This window comes from Bufo gargarizans, chromosome 9 (genome assembly GCF_014858855.1).
Source record: "Bufo gargarizans isolate SCDJY-AF-19 chromosome 9, ASM1485885v1, whole genome shotgun sequence".
Classification (NCBI taxonomy): domain Eukaryota; kingdom Metazoa; phylum Chordata; class Amphibia; order Anura; family Bufonidae; genus Bufo; species Bufo gargarizans.
Genome location: NC_058088.1, coordinates 119278009 through 119292239, shown reverse-complemented (window position 1 = coordinate 119292239; position 14231 = coordinate 119278009). Strand labels below are relative to the sequence as shown.

General features: G+C 46.4%; 1 protein-coding gene and 1 long non-coding RNA gene across 2 annotated transcripts in view; one reads left to right on the top strand and one right to left on the bottom strand.

The window, feature by feature from the left end:
* Positions 1 to 3167: 3167 nt before the first annotated feature.
* On the bottom strand, positions 3168 to 12504 carry LOC122946634. Its single transcript, XR_006391247.1, has 3 exons — positions 12444 to 12504; positions 5580 to 5681; positions 3168 to 4151 (listed from the first exon to the last, which is right to left on the bottom strand). It is a non-coding gene; the product is annotated as an uncharacterized LOC122946634 (long non-coding RNA).
* Positions 11889 to 14231, top strand: part of IGBP1 (immunoglobulin binding protein 1) — a 24480-nt gene continuing 22137 nt past the window's right edge. Inside the window, exon 1 of the mRNA XM_044306384.1 lies at positions 11889 to 12108. Coding sequence (XP_044162319.1) covers positions 11918 to 12108 — 191 coding nt within the window. The 5' untranslated portion in view covers positions 11889 to 11917. The remainder of the gene's footprint in view (positions 12109 to 14231) is intronic.

Below are 14231 nucleotides of genomic sequence, written 5' to 3'. Positions count from 1 at the left end.
TTCTCTGCGTCAGTACGATTACAATGAAACCACATACAGTATATAGTTTTTCTTGTGTTTTAATACTGAAAAAAAATACTTTTCATAGCCATATTCTGACCCCCATGTTTGTTTATAGTTAAGTCTATAGAGCTGTGTAAGGCCCCTTGTAGACGAGTGTTTGTCACGCTTCGAGTCCACAGCGCAGCTCCTTGCCTGAACTCCCAGCGCTGCCAGGGGTTACATAGCATTATATTGATTAATGATACTATGTAACCCTTACAGTTCTGGAATGTATTGGATAACATTGACATAATGCTGCCAGTGTTATCCAATATATTCCAGAACTGTAAGGCCTCTTTCAGACGGGCGAGATTTCCGCGCGGGTGCGATGCGTGAGGTGAACGCATTGCACCCTCACTGAATCTGGACCCATTCATTTCTATGGGGCTGTGCAGATGAGCGGTGATTTTCAAGCATCACTTGAGCGTTGCGTGAAATTCGCAGCATGCTCCTCTTTGTGCGTTTTCCACGCAACGCAGGCCCTATAGAAGTGAATGGGGCTGCGCGAAAATCGCAAGCATCCGCAAGCAAATGTGGATGCGGTGCGGTTTTCACGCACGGTTGCTAGGAGACGATCGGGATGGGGATACAATCATTATTATTTTCCCTTAGAACATGGTTATAAGGGAAAATAATAGCATTCTTAATACAGAATGCATAGTATAATAGGGCTGGAGGGGTTAAAAATAAATAATAATAATAATTTAACTTTAACCTTAATCCACTTGTTCGTGCAGCCCGGCTTCTCTTCTGTCTTCATCTTTGCTGTGCATTAGGAAAAGGACCTGTGGTGACGTCACTGCGCTCATCACATGGTCTGTCACATGATCCATCACCATGGTAAACGATCATGTGATGGACCATGTGATGAGCGCAGTGACGTCATCAAAGGTCCTATTCCTCAAAGAAGAAGAAAGAAGACAAGCCGGGCTGCGCGAACAAGTGGATTAAGGTGAGTTAAATTTTTATTTTATTTTTTTAACCCCTCTATCCCTCATTTACTTAGCATTCTGTATTAAGAATGCTATTATTTTCCCTTATAACCATGTTATGAGGGAAAATAATACAATCTACACAACACCTAACCCACACCTGAACTTCTGTGAAGAAGTTCGGGTTTGGGTACCAGACATGCAGATTTTTCTCACGTGTGTGCAAAACACAATACAATGTTTTGCACTCGCACGGAAAAATTGTGCATTTTTCTGCGACGCACCTGCATCTTATCCGGGCCAAAAACATAACGCCCGTGTGAAAGAGGCCTAAGGGTTACATAGCATCATTAATCAATATAATGCTATGTGACCTGCTCAGTGCTGGGAGGTCAGACTGGGAGCTGCGCTGCGGACTTGCAGTGTGACAAACGCTCGTCTGCAAGGGGCCTAAAGGGCTTATTTTTTCAAGGATGATCTGTAGTTTTAGATGATACCATTTTAAAGTGCTTTTGACTGTTTGAGAGCTTTTTATTCCATTTTTTCCGGGGACATGAAGCAACGAAAAAAATGGTTAGGCCGCTTACTGTGAGGGCTAAATATTTTTATATTAAAATAGTACAGGCATTTTTGTATGCAGTGATACCAATGATATTTATTTTTTATGTTTATTTTAATTATGGGGAGAGGGTGATTTAATTTTTTTTTAAATATCTTTAACAACTTTTTATTTATTTATTTATTCTTTATTGGTTTAAAGTCAGCCTAAAAGACTAATAAACACTCATTAGATTGCTTTTACAATTTGTTTTTCTTAACTCAGATTTGCCAGGTTATGGCAGAAATGGTTAAATAGAAATTGAGCCTGGTGGGGGGGAGGTTGGGCCCTTGGGGGGATGGGAGAGAGAGAGGGGGATTTTATTTTTATTTTTTTATTTATAAATCCTTTTTATTTTTTTTATTTTTTTTCCAGCAACTAATGGGTTGGGGGTGGGGGAATGGGGAATACATGTAATGTACGAATAAGATGACTGTTGAATATCTATGTAAAATTTGGAAAACTGTAATAAAGATTTATTTAAAAAAAAATTGCTTTTACAATATATTGCATTGAATTGCTACTGCAATTCATTGCAAGACTGCTTCTTTCTTATGAAACCCTGCCACCTGTAAGGCTCCATAAGAACTACAGCTCTGTAAGGCTGGGTTCACACTTGAGCGTTTTACAGCGCGTTCAAACGCGCTGTAAAACGCTCAACACATGAAAACCAATGCTTCCTTATGGCCCTGGTTCACACTTGAGCGTTTTACAGCGCGTTTCAACGCGCTGAAAAACGCCCTACGCTCAAAAAAGTTCTTGAGCTTCTTTGGGGCGTTTTGTCGCGCGTTTGCGGCCATAGGATTGCCTGTATGACATCCAAGATGCCAAATACAAAAACAGGAGAAGCAGGCAGCAGGCATGGGAGGACATTGGACAAAGCATCTGGCAGTGGAAGAGATTATCCAAAACAGTGCAAGAAGCCAAAGGTATTGACATGTGTGTTCTGAGTGTAAAAAAAACAAACTCCTTGTGTGCACTGGTGTAAAAACTATATGTAATAGTCCAGCCCAGCTCTACCTGCGGCCCTCCAGCTGTTGTCCAACTACAACTCCCAATATGCTGTGCTGTATTTTACTTGCTGTAGCCTGTTCAAGCATGCATGGAGTTGGAGTTTTGCTACAGCTGGAGGGCCGCAGCTTCACCATCCCTGTTCTAGTATATGGCCCGTCAATGGTTCCCCGTCACCTACATTCTGGCACAATGTAGTGGGCCAGTATGCTCAATTTGCACTTGTTCCAATCTGGCAATGTATTTTAAATTCAAATGTTGGCCTACATTTGTGGTGCGGATTTGGGTTATAAAGTTGATATGGATATTGTCTACGTTGAAACATTATTGTGCTTGTGGGCTATTGCAGCACTGGCACATTATAGGTGATTGTATGTCTATATAGTACCAGTATTGGGCACATAAATGGGACCCCTAATTCCGCCCACATTGTTTTCCCTTGTTAATGGACGAGTATTGGGCACATAAATGGGACCCCTAATTCCGCCCACATTGTTTTCCCTTGTTAATGGACGAGTATTGGTGGGCACTATTGGGGCTTCTACAAGGGGCACAATATAGGTGAAAAAACAGCATTGCACAAATTCACTCTTCAAATCTTTTAATTCAGCCATTACAATAAACAAAGAAAATGGAATATTACAAGTTAAAGAAACAATCTTTGCAGCTGCAAAAGACTAAATAATATAAATTTATATGGCTTGCATTTGCCAAGGTAACTCCCCCTGTGGTGACATAAAATAAGCAGTGAAGCGGTCCCGAATGGCGGCACCATGTGTGGTCCCACGAACACCGCTGCGAATCTGACTCTTCATGGAATGGCTCAACGAATCCTCAAAATTTAAGCCATCTCTTTCTCGGACAAAATTGTGAAGAGCACATGCTGCCTTCACAGCCGAGATGGCGGTCTCCAATTTGAGATTTATGGGTGCGTGCAGAACTCGCCATTTGTTGGCTATTATGCCGAATGCGCCACCACCCTGCATGCTCTTGTAAGGCGATAATTAAAAACACGTCGCGCAATGGAGAGACTACGGCTGGAGTATGGCCTCATAAGATGCTCACCTAGAGCAAATGCCTCGTCACCAACAAAAACAAATGGCATAGATGGATAAGTGGTGCCAGGCAGTGTGGTGTTCCCGGGAAGGTCAAGGGCATTAGTACTGAGCATTTGACCAAAGTCAGAATGCCCAAAAACAGCAGAGTCAGAGCTGCTGCCATAGGAACCCACATCGATATTACGGAAACAATAGTTAGCATCACATACCGCAAAAAGAACAACAGAAAAGTATTTTTTATAATTATAGAACTGACTGCCACTCCTCATTGGCTTCAGAACGCGGATGTGTTTTCCGTCAATTGCTCCTACACAGTTCGGGAAATTGCAGGTTTTTTGAAAAGTATCCGCAATTTTCAGCCACTCCTCCTTGTTTGGTTGGCCCATCACAACAGCATGAAGGACCTGACAAATGGCGCTGACGGTTTCCTTCACGATCACACTGGCTGTGGATTTCCCGATCTGGAAGGTGGAGTGAAGACTGATCAAAGATTGGCCTGTAGCTAAATAGCTGAAAAAAATGTGAGAAAATAAAGATAAAAATTAATGGATGTTATTATAGTAATAGTAAACTTACTAAAAAGCAAATGGAAGAGCCTCAAAGATGCCTTCATTCGTCATCGGCGCAAAGTGAAGGAACAGAGGAGCGGAGCTTCGCCAAGTGCACGGTCCAGCTTTGTCCATACAGAGGAAATGGCCTTTCTAATACCATGCACTGAAATGCGTAGGTGAGTCCAGGGCATACACATGCAGGAGAGGGTGTGGTATGACATGCATTCACTTTCATATCTTGCACATACTTATGTATATTTTCATGTTCACAGCATCGATAGTAGCTGGTCGAAAAGACAACAGCAGGAGGAGGAAGAGGAGGAGGTCACCAGGGACAGTGAGGCCTGTGCGTCTACGGGGCCACTAAGTCCTCCTCCACCCGATCCCACCCCTCCATTCCAGACACCCACACAGCCTGCCCCACCTGTCGTGGAACCCGAAAACATTTGGACTCACCGTCCAAAAAGGAAAAGAACAGATCGCCAGGAGGACCGGCTAATTGCATGCCTGGATGCACTTGCCTATCCAGCACCCAAACTCACTAGTGATGCCCATTTCTTACTAAGTTTGGAGGAAAAAATGCAGCAAGTTCACAGAAGTCGCATAACTGAAGTGAGGGAGGCCATAACAAGGACCCTAGACAGCTTCATTACACATTATGACATCACACGGCCCAACAATCCACCACAATATCCACCACAACATCCACCACAACATCCACCAACCACTCACACATACACATCACAAACATACCCACAAACTAACATACCACACCCTCACGACACATGGCACACACAACCACAATCATCATACAGCTATCCCTCCACCAGCATGGGCAACAACACCTTCACCACCACTCAAATGCAACCTGGCCAGCAATCAGGCAGAATGAGAGAGGCCATGCGGGATACCGAGCCACATTTTGCATTCCCACAATACCAAAATCTTTGAGAAATACCATACATAATTTGGTGCATCAGGGGTGTTCGACCTTCATTGTTAATATCTGAAAATTACCTAATAATTTTAAGTTAAAAAGTACGATACTTATGTTGATTGTGTTAAACACAGTTTGCGCATTTTTTGAGGAACTCTAAGATGTTATTACTTTTCCCAAAAATAAAAACATTTGCAAACTTTTTGGGACTCTTATTTCGAAGAGAGTGTTTCCGTAGGGAAAATTGTGGGTAAACTATGTATGTATGGTATCTATATGCCAAATTTAAAAAGGCATATAGATATCATACACATACATACACATCCAATACCCCCCCTCAAAAACACTTGAAACGTCACAACCACCAGTAGAAAATAACAAAGGCCACACTAATATCCAGTCATCACACAATGCAAATGCTTTATAAGGCCACAATTACAGTCTACTTACCGCAAAGTAATAATCAGTCTTTCCGCTGGTGGTATACTGTCCCGCATGAAGGTGTCCTGACGTTGTAAACGGGTGCCCAACAACCCCAGGAGCTCATCAAAGCTGTTGAAAACAAAAATGGTGAGGGTTAACAATACCAAAAAACTACAACTGGTACCTTCACAATTGGAACCCCACTCCTAGAACTACTGTATTTGTACAAACCTGGTGATGGACATCTGCGTGTAGGAAAAACATTTGTCTTCATGGGCCCGGAGGGTCTCGTACAGTGCCCAGAACTGTCCCCTTTCCTGTCGATTGGCAATGACAGGATGGACCCAGAAGCGTCGCCTGCTCTCTCTCTCCTTCGCCGCAAACGTCGGAGAAGGATTGCTGCCACAATTGCCGCAATTTGTCGCCTTCTGGAGAATTCCATGACTGCAAACAATCCACTCTCCCAACACACATGAAATTTCTCACCTCCATTTCTCTCTCATTAGACACCTTTCATATAGACAGGGCTGTATTTTCATTGGACAACACTGCTGTCAATCACACAAACGCGTGTTTTACGTGCGTTGACTATGGACAAAAACACGCAACAAAAACGCTCAGGTCTGAACCCAGCCTAAGCTCTGCTTTCTTCAGAAACCAGGGCTTTCAGATACAACCAACAGCTCCCCTAATTACCGTAGCGCTCCTGAGTTTTCTGCTCTCAGATGCCATAGTCACACTTGACCACTGCATCTGAGGGGTTAAATCACAGGCAATAGCCTTGGGTTTCTGCCGTATGAAACAGCAGAAACCTGTGGTTATGGTGCATGCTGCACTTGTAAGCAAGCGCTATTGTTAACAACTGGACTTCCCCATACATGTACGGCACGGCAGAGGTCCAGAGGCCTGTCATTAGAGCATTCCTCAAGCTGATATAGCAGAGAGAACAAGGATTTGTGGTCATCTCTATTAGGGCAGACACATATGAGCGAGTAGAATGCGATAAACTCGCAGCATGTGTCAGTAAGAGGTCCTTTTCTGGCCTCCGCTCCTCTGACAGGATCGCTCAGCATTATAAAGATTTACACTTACAGCGTTATGACAGTGTAATTCCGTAGATTTGAGTACCCTAAAGGCTCATGCACACCACTGTTGCCTATTTTGCGATCCACAAATTGAGGATCCCAGCCATGTGCGTTACGCAATTGAACGTCCATTCTATAATAGAACAGTCCTATCCTTGTCCATAATGCAGACAAGAATAGGACATGTTCTATATTTTTGCGGATGGCACGGAATGGACATACGGATGAAAAAAGCACACGGAGTGCGGTCCGCATCTTTTCCGGTCTCATTAAAGCGAATGGGTCCGCATCTGACCTGCAAAAATTGCGGATTGCATGTGGACAAAAAATACGTTTGTGTGCATGTGCCCTAAGGGTTACACAGAATTATAAATCGGTATAAGGCCTCTTGCACACAAATGTTGTGCATCCGTTCCGTGCATTGGGGACCGCAATTTGCTGTCCCCAATGTACAGGCAACGTCTGTGTGGTGGCCAGGATGGATCGAGACCCACTCAATTTGAATGGGTCCGTGATCCGTCCGCAGCACAAAAAAAAGAACAAGTTCTATTTTTTTGTGGTACAGAGGCACGGACAGAAACACCATGGAAGCACTCCGTAGTGCTTCCGTGGGGTTCCAATCCGTGCTTCCGTTCTGCATCTCCGTGTATTGTGGATCCGCCATATGCTGGCGGCAATAAGGCCACAGGCACACAACGTTCATGCGCAAGAGGGCTAATTCTGTGCGTTCCTGTCAGAGGAGTGGAGGCCAGAACGGGACCTCTCCCTGCTAGAGGATGTGAGTTTATCACATTCAGCTCGTGTCTGCCTGCCCGCCCTAAGACTTGAGAAAGGAGTTCTTTACTTGAACTCGTCCACATAAGAGATCCCAATAAAGAAGTTGGACCTACCTTTGTTTTTGTTTTTTTAGAGAAAGAGCTGTAGAGGTAACCAGTTTTAAAAAAGACTTTATGGACTCTACAACAGAAGACAGGAGACAGGAGAAGACTCTGATGCCTCAGCACATTCAACACAGTTTGGCCCACCATTGTATACCTTCACATCCCAAGGGTGGAAGAGAGGATTAGAAACCTATACAAATAATGTAGCAGAAGTGTATGCCTGCCACGGAGGGGAATGCTTTTATTGGTTGTGAGACCTTGCCTGAAGTATTACACTCCAAATCTGGATCCTAAGGTATGTCAGTTAGCAAATTGCAATTGCAGAGTAGGGCGCCTTCACACGTGGCATATTTTGTGGCAGAAAATTCTGCGACTGAAAATCAGTTCCACTCACTTTAATGGAGCGTGCAGAAATCCATATTCTTGCTGCCCCATTCAAATGAATGGAACTGATTTTTAGTTGCAGAATTTTCTGCCACAAGATCTGCCGCATGTGAAGGCGCCCTAAAGGCAGGTTTACACACTCTGAGCAGCAGCTGATTATAGAGAAGGAAGCTTATATGGATGACATCTGGCTGCCCATCCAGTGAGGGTTACACGCAGTGATCACCTCCATAGTATGAAGTATGACTACTGCAATCGCTCGTCCTCAAATAGCTGCTTTATTTCTGGGCAGTAGATCGCTGTTTAGACCCCTCGATCTGCTGCCTAGAAAAGATAATTTAGGTGCCTGAACTAACGATTGTTTCACCCGATGATCACCTCGTTAATCAGGTGATCAGCGGAACCTTCTCGGCGGGCAGATTATTGGGAGCGAGCGTTTGTAGGAATGTACTTCCCTAATAATCTGCCCGACAATCAGCCCATGTAAACCCACCACTTTCCATATTGCCATTAGCCTCAGCACATTCACTATCATTTTTGCCAGTTTACTACCAGCTGGAGTTGAGTTCCGTCTAGGAGTACAGACTGCCAGAGGACGCACCTAACTTATGATAAAGCCAGTCATAAGAACACCAGTCATAAGAACTTGAGTCGCTGTGTAACAGTGCAGTCATAGAAATGAAGGGGTTGCTTGAATTTTTTGCAATTCCAGGGTCGCGAGCACAGCAGCTTGCGAGTTGCACTGCAACCACATTCAGCCAAGCGCAGTGCCGTACATTATATAGCGACTGTGCTTGGTATCTCAGCTCAGCCCCATTCACTTCTATGGGGCTGAGCTGCTCCTAGGCCATATGATCGATGGATGTGCGGTCACTGGCCTGGGGAAGGTTGATCGGTGGGGGTCCGGGGTGTCAGACCCCCACTATCAGATACTGATGACCTATCCAGAGGATAGAGTATAAAAATCTTAGAAATCTGGTTATGGGGACATTCTGTCAGCCACTGGTTATGGGGACATTCAGGGGTCGAGTGGAGGGGGAACGCATGGGAACGGCGTTCCTGCACTTTTTTCATGGCAGGAACGCCGTTCCCTTTCAGCCTCAAGCCAGGAGAACACGGCTGAATCAGATTCACAGGGGGAGACGGAGCGCACTGTGCAGGGCAGGCTAGGGGAGGCTTCAGTTGAGAGGAAGCTGTCTGTGCGGTGCCACTGCCTGCGACTCCTCTCATGGCGCCCCGCCCCCTAATGACATCATCTCCTTCACTACGAGATCATTTAGAATGTCTTTTAGAAAAGTTTGTCCTGGGATTCGAACTCACGACCTCTACACATCAGAGGAAGGCATTTACCCTCACAGCCATGAAAGCCATCTAGGTAAATGCTTAAAAAAAAAAATATAAGACTTCTAATTATACCTAGTGTACTGATATCTAGTGTACAACCATACACATGACAGCTGCCCACTGTGTATGGATGTAGCAGAGCTGGGTGTGTTGGGGCAGCTGTCATGTGTATGGTTGTACACTAGGTATCAGTACACTAGGTATAAGTAGAAGTCTTATTTTTTTTTTTTTAAACAGCTACCTTGACAGCTTTTATGGCTGTGAGGGTAAATGCCTTGCCTCTGATGTGTAGAGGTCATGAGTTCGAATCCCAGGACAAACTTTTCTAAAAGTGTTTTTTTTTTTTTTATAAGACTTCTACTGATACCTAGTTTACTGATACCAAGTGTACAACCATACACATGACAGCTGCCCACTGTGTATGGATGTAGCAGGGCTGGGTGTGTTGGGGCAGCTGTCATGTGTATGGTTGTACACTAGGTATCAGTACACTAGGTATAAGTAGAAGTCTTAGTTTTTTTTTTTTAAGCAACTACCTCAACAGCTTTTATGGCTGTGAGGGTAAATGCCTTGCCTGTAATGTGTAGAGGTCATGAGTTCGAATCCCAGGACAAACTAAAAGTGTTTTTTTTTCTTTTTCTGATACTTCTACTGATACCTTGTGTACTGATACCTAGTGTACAACCATACACATGACAGCTGCCCCAACACACCCAGCTCTGCTACATCTATACACAGTGGGCAAAGTTACCTACAGTAGAAGTCTTATATATATTTTTTTTAAGTAGCAAGCTAGACAGCTTTCATAGCTGTGAGGGCATATGCCTTGCTTCTGCTGTGTAGAGGTCATGAGATCGAATCCCAGGACAAACTTTTCTAAAAGTGCTATTTTTTTAATTTATTTTTTAGTCCGCAGCGACACAAATTACAGCATGCTAGATTTTCTGTGCTTTTTTATTTTTTGGAGGGGGGGGGGGGGGGGGGGGGTTGCAGTGGATCTTGGGTGAGTTCCCACACTTTTTTTCCCAGGACTTGACCCCTGGGGACATTCTGGCAGCCATAGGTTATGGGGACATTTTGGCAGCCACTGGTTATGAGAACATTCTGGCTGCCACAGGTTATGGGGACATTCTGTCTGCCACAGGTTATGGGACATTCCTAGCAGCCACCGGTTAGGGGATATTCCTAGCAGCCACTGGTTATGGGGACATTCCTAGCAGCCACTGGTTATGGGGACATTCTGGCTGCCACAGGTTTTGGGACATTCCTAGCAGCCACCGGTTATGGGGACATTCCTAGCAGCCACTGGTTATGGGGACATTCCTAGCAGCCACTGGTTATGGGGACATTCCTAGCAGCCACTGGTTATGGGGACATTCTGGCTGCCACAGGTTTTGGGACATTCCTAGCAGCCACCGGTTATGGGGACATTCCTAGCAGCCACTGGTTATGGAGAAATTCTGTCTGCCACTGGTTATGGGGACATTCCTAGCAGCCACTGGTTATGGGGACATTCCTAGCAGCCACTGGTTATGGGGAAATTCTGTCTGCCACTGGTTATGGGGACATTCCTAGCAGCCACTGGTTATGGGGACATTCCTAGCAGCCACTGGTTATGGGGAAATTCTGTCTGCCACTGGTCATGGGGACATTCTGGCTGCCACTGGTCATGGGGACATTCTGGCTGCCACTGGTTATGGGGACATTCTGTCTAACACTGGTTATGGGGACATTTTGGCTGCCACAGGTTATGGGACATTCCTAGCAGCCACTGGTTATGGGGACATTCCTAGCAGCCACTGGTTATGGAGAAATTCTGTCTGCCACTGGTTATGGGGACATTCCTAGCAGCCACTGGTTATGGGGACATTCCTAGCAGCCACTGGTTATGGGGAAATTCTGTCTGCCACTGGTTATGGGGACATTCCTAGCAGCCACTGGTTATGGGGAAATTCTGTCTGCCACTGGTTATGGGGACATTCCTAGCAGCCACTGGTCATGGGGACATTCTTGCTGCCACTGGTCATGGGGACATTCTGGCTGCCACAGGTTATGGGACATTCCTAGCAGCCACTGGTTATGGGGACATTCCTAGCAGCCACTGGTTATGGGGACATTCCTAGCAGCCACTGGTTATGGGGACATTCCTAGCAGCCACTTGTTATGGGGTCTGCAAATAATTATTTATCATCCATTATGGTTTTCTAATTTGTCTGTAAAAAAATATTGTCTGTCCATGATTTTGGGATATATTGTCCAAAAAAAAAAAAGAAAAATTCTGGTTGTCAGCACTGCACTGGTTAAGGACACCCTGTCACTGGTTATGGGGGCACTGCCTGCCATGATTTATGAGGATACTGTCTGTCTTCAAACAGACATGGCAGTTGTTTTTTTTACATTTTTTGTCACAGAGGCAGAAACAACAGGAACACCCCAGTGCAGACACCAGCATAATGCGCATGCGGGGTACAGCAGAGAGCCAGGCGGCCAGCAGCCCTCACACAGAGCGGTAAACCTGAAGAACCTGCTCTGTTAGCGCCCTCTACAGGCGAGCTAGCACGCGTCTTCCACCACACCTAAGATGGCGCGCGTTTACCGCTGGGTACTGTGGCCACACTCAACGTCACTTCCTGACTACGGAAGCCCCAGAGTTCAGACATGCTCAACAAACATGGCGGCCGAATCTGAACCCGAGCAGCCGAAATTATCGGAGTTATTAGATAAAGGATGGCAGATCCTGGAGGAGGTGGAAGGCAGCAGCAGCCAGCCGGCCGGGGCGCGGGAAGTGCAGGACAAGGTGAAGCGAGGGCTGGGGATGCTGGAGCAAGCCACCCTGATGGTCAGCCAGCTGCAGCTCTTCAGGTACCGCCCAGGTGGAGGTGGCTGTGGGTCGGCCTGTCTGCTGTCCATGCCATGGTGTGTGGGATGGCACCTGAGTGTATTCGCCCCTGCAGGAATTTTGGACGGATTACAGATGCCGCTTATGACTGCAAATGTCAGTGGTGACCATGTGGAAGTGGCTGGGGATTAGACTTCCCCTCAGGTTGCCCCAGCAAATAACCCTAACGACAGCAGGTGTGGAGAGTGATAGACGGGCAACCACCCAGGGCTACAGGCCTGGTCCATCTGTCACCAGATCAACCCTGTACAACCAGCCATATAGCGGGTAGGGTTGATGAAGCTGAGTAAATCCATACCTTTCTTTTCATTTGTCAGCGCCGGCGTTCTGCCAGATCTCTATAGATTGCCAAAAGTCTATAGTGGAAGTCACGTGGTGCGGAAGTGCACAGGCGCACTTCCACGAATTATCCCTGCAGCCTCCATTAAAGTACTTTGCGTACCATTAAGGGTATAGAGACATCTTAAAGTGACAGTTACCTCAAGTAAAATACAGCATCTACATTAATTTGTACGCTCGCCACGCATCGGGCTCGGCCTCGCTGCGCTCGCCATTTAGTAGAACTAGCTCTGTGCCGCCATTGATAGTAAAGAAGGAAATGGATGGTAAAGAAAGGGACTATCCATCTCTTTACCATCCATTTCCTTCTTTACTATCAATGGCGGCATAGAGTTAGTTTTACTAAATGCCGTGCGCAGCGAGGCCGAACCCGATGCGTGGCGAGCGTACAAATTAATGTAGATTAATGAGTGCTGGTGGGGGGGAGGCGGCGGAGCTGTATTTTAATGGAGATGACTGGCCCTTTAAGAAGTCTCTATACCCTTAAGTGTGCACACGCGCGGTGTGCGAACTACTGCAGTGGAGGCTGCAGGAATGATTCGCAGAAGTACGCTTGTGCGCTTGCGCAGTGCGCCACGTGACTTCCGCTATAGACTTTCGGCAGAACACAGGCGTTCAGGAGCAATTAACTTATTTGGAGCACCAGGCGGCGGGCTTATGTTGTTTGAGCGCCGCTTCAGCGATGCCCCTGGTGCTCCGTACTGACACCTTCATCCTTAGGCCTCATGCACACGAACGCGTGCCAGCCATACCGGTATTGTGGTCCGCAATATACGGGCACTGGCTGTGTGAGCACCGTATCACTTGAATGGGTCTGCAATCTGGAAGGAGCGGTGCAGAGCGGAGGCATGGATCGGAAGTGCTACGGAGTGGAGTGCTGCCGTGGGTTTTCTGTCCGTGCCCATGCATTGCGGACTGAGATTTGTTGTCTGCAGCAGGGACACGGCGGACGCACGGTTGTGTGCCCCCTCCCCTTAGATTGACGACAACTGCAGATGAAGCTGACTGCGGCGCCTCCACTATGGGGTTCAGCGACGTCACTGGTGCGATCCTCACTGATCATCTTTGGTGCTTAGCAAGCAGCAGAAGACATGGCGTGCACGCGCTGTGCTAGGAAACCAGACGTCAATGTGAGGGGAGCAGGGCGTAAACCCGCCTTCTGGTGCTCCGAATAGTTCATTTGCATAAAAATTTCTGTTAATTTCTCCTGAACGCCGGGACTGACCATGAAAAGAAAGGTATCGATTTACTCAGCTTCATCAACCCTATCAGGCTTTATGCCTAGTTGTATAGGGTTGATCCTGGTGACTAGAGGGGGGGTCAGTAATACCACAGTGCAGCACACAATACTGCCCCAGCAGAACCAAATACCACATTGCAGCACAGAGTACTGCCCCAGCATCTGTCCTTCTGTGGTGGCCATCAATAGCTGCACGTTCTGACCTCCTCCAGTTGTCTATACATAAGATATGGAGCCATCGGCAACCACGCCCCGCTGCAGCATTCAACCGTATCACGGTCCAGAGGGCAGCCAGACACCTGCAGCCGCCGGCCGGGCACATGATTACCTCTGAGAGCATCAGGTCATTATGTACTTGGCCAGCGGCAGTACGGAGGGCTGGGAAATCTCCCCATAGCGTCTACGGTCAGTCCACCCCCACTGGTGAAAGCATGGGCGATAAGACCTCCTATATAGGCAGGTAATCCATTGTCAGTTTATTGCTGCTGTGAGGGGAAGATGTTATGT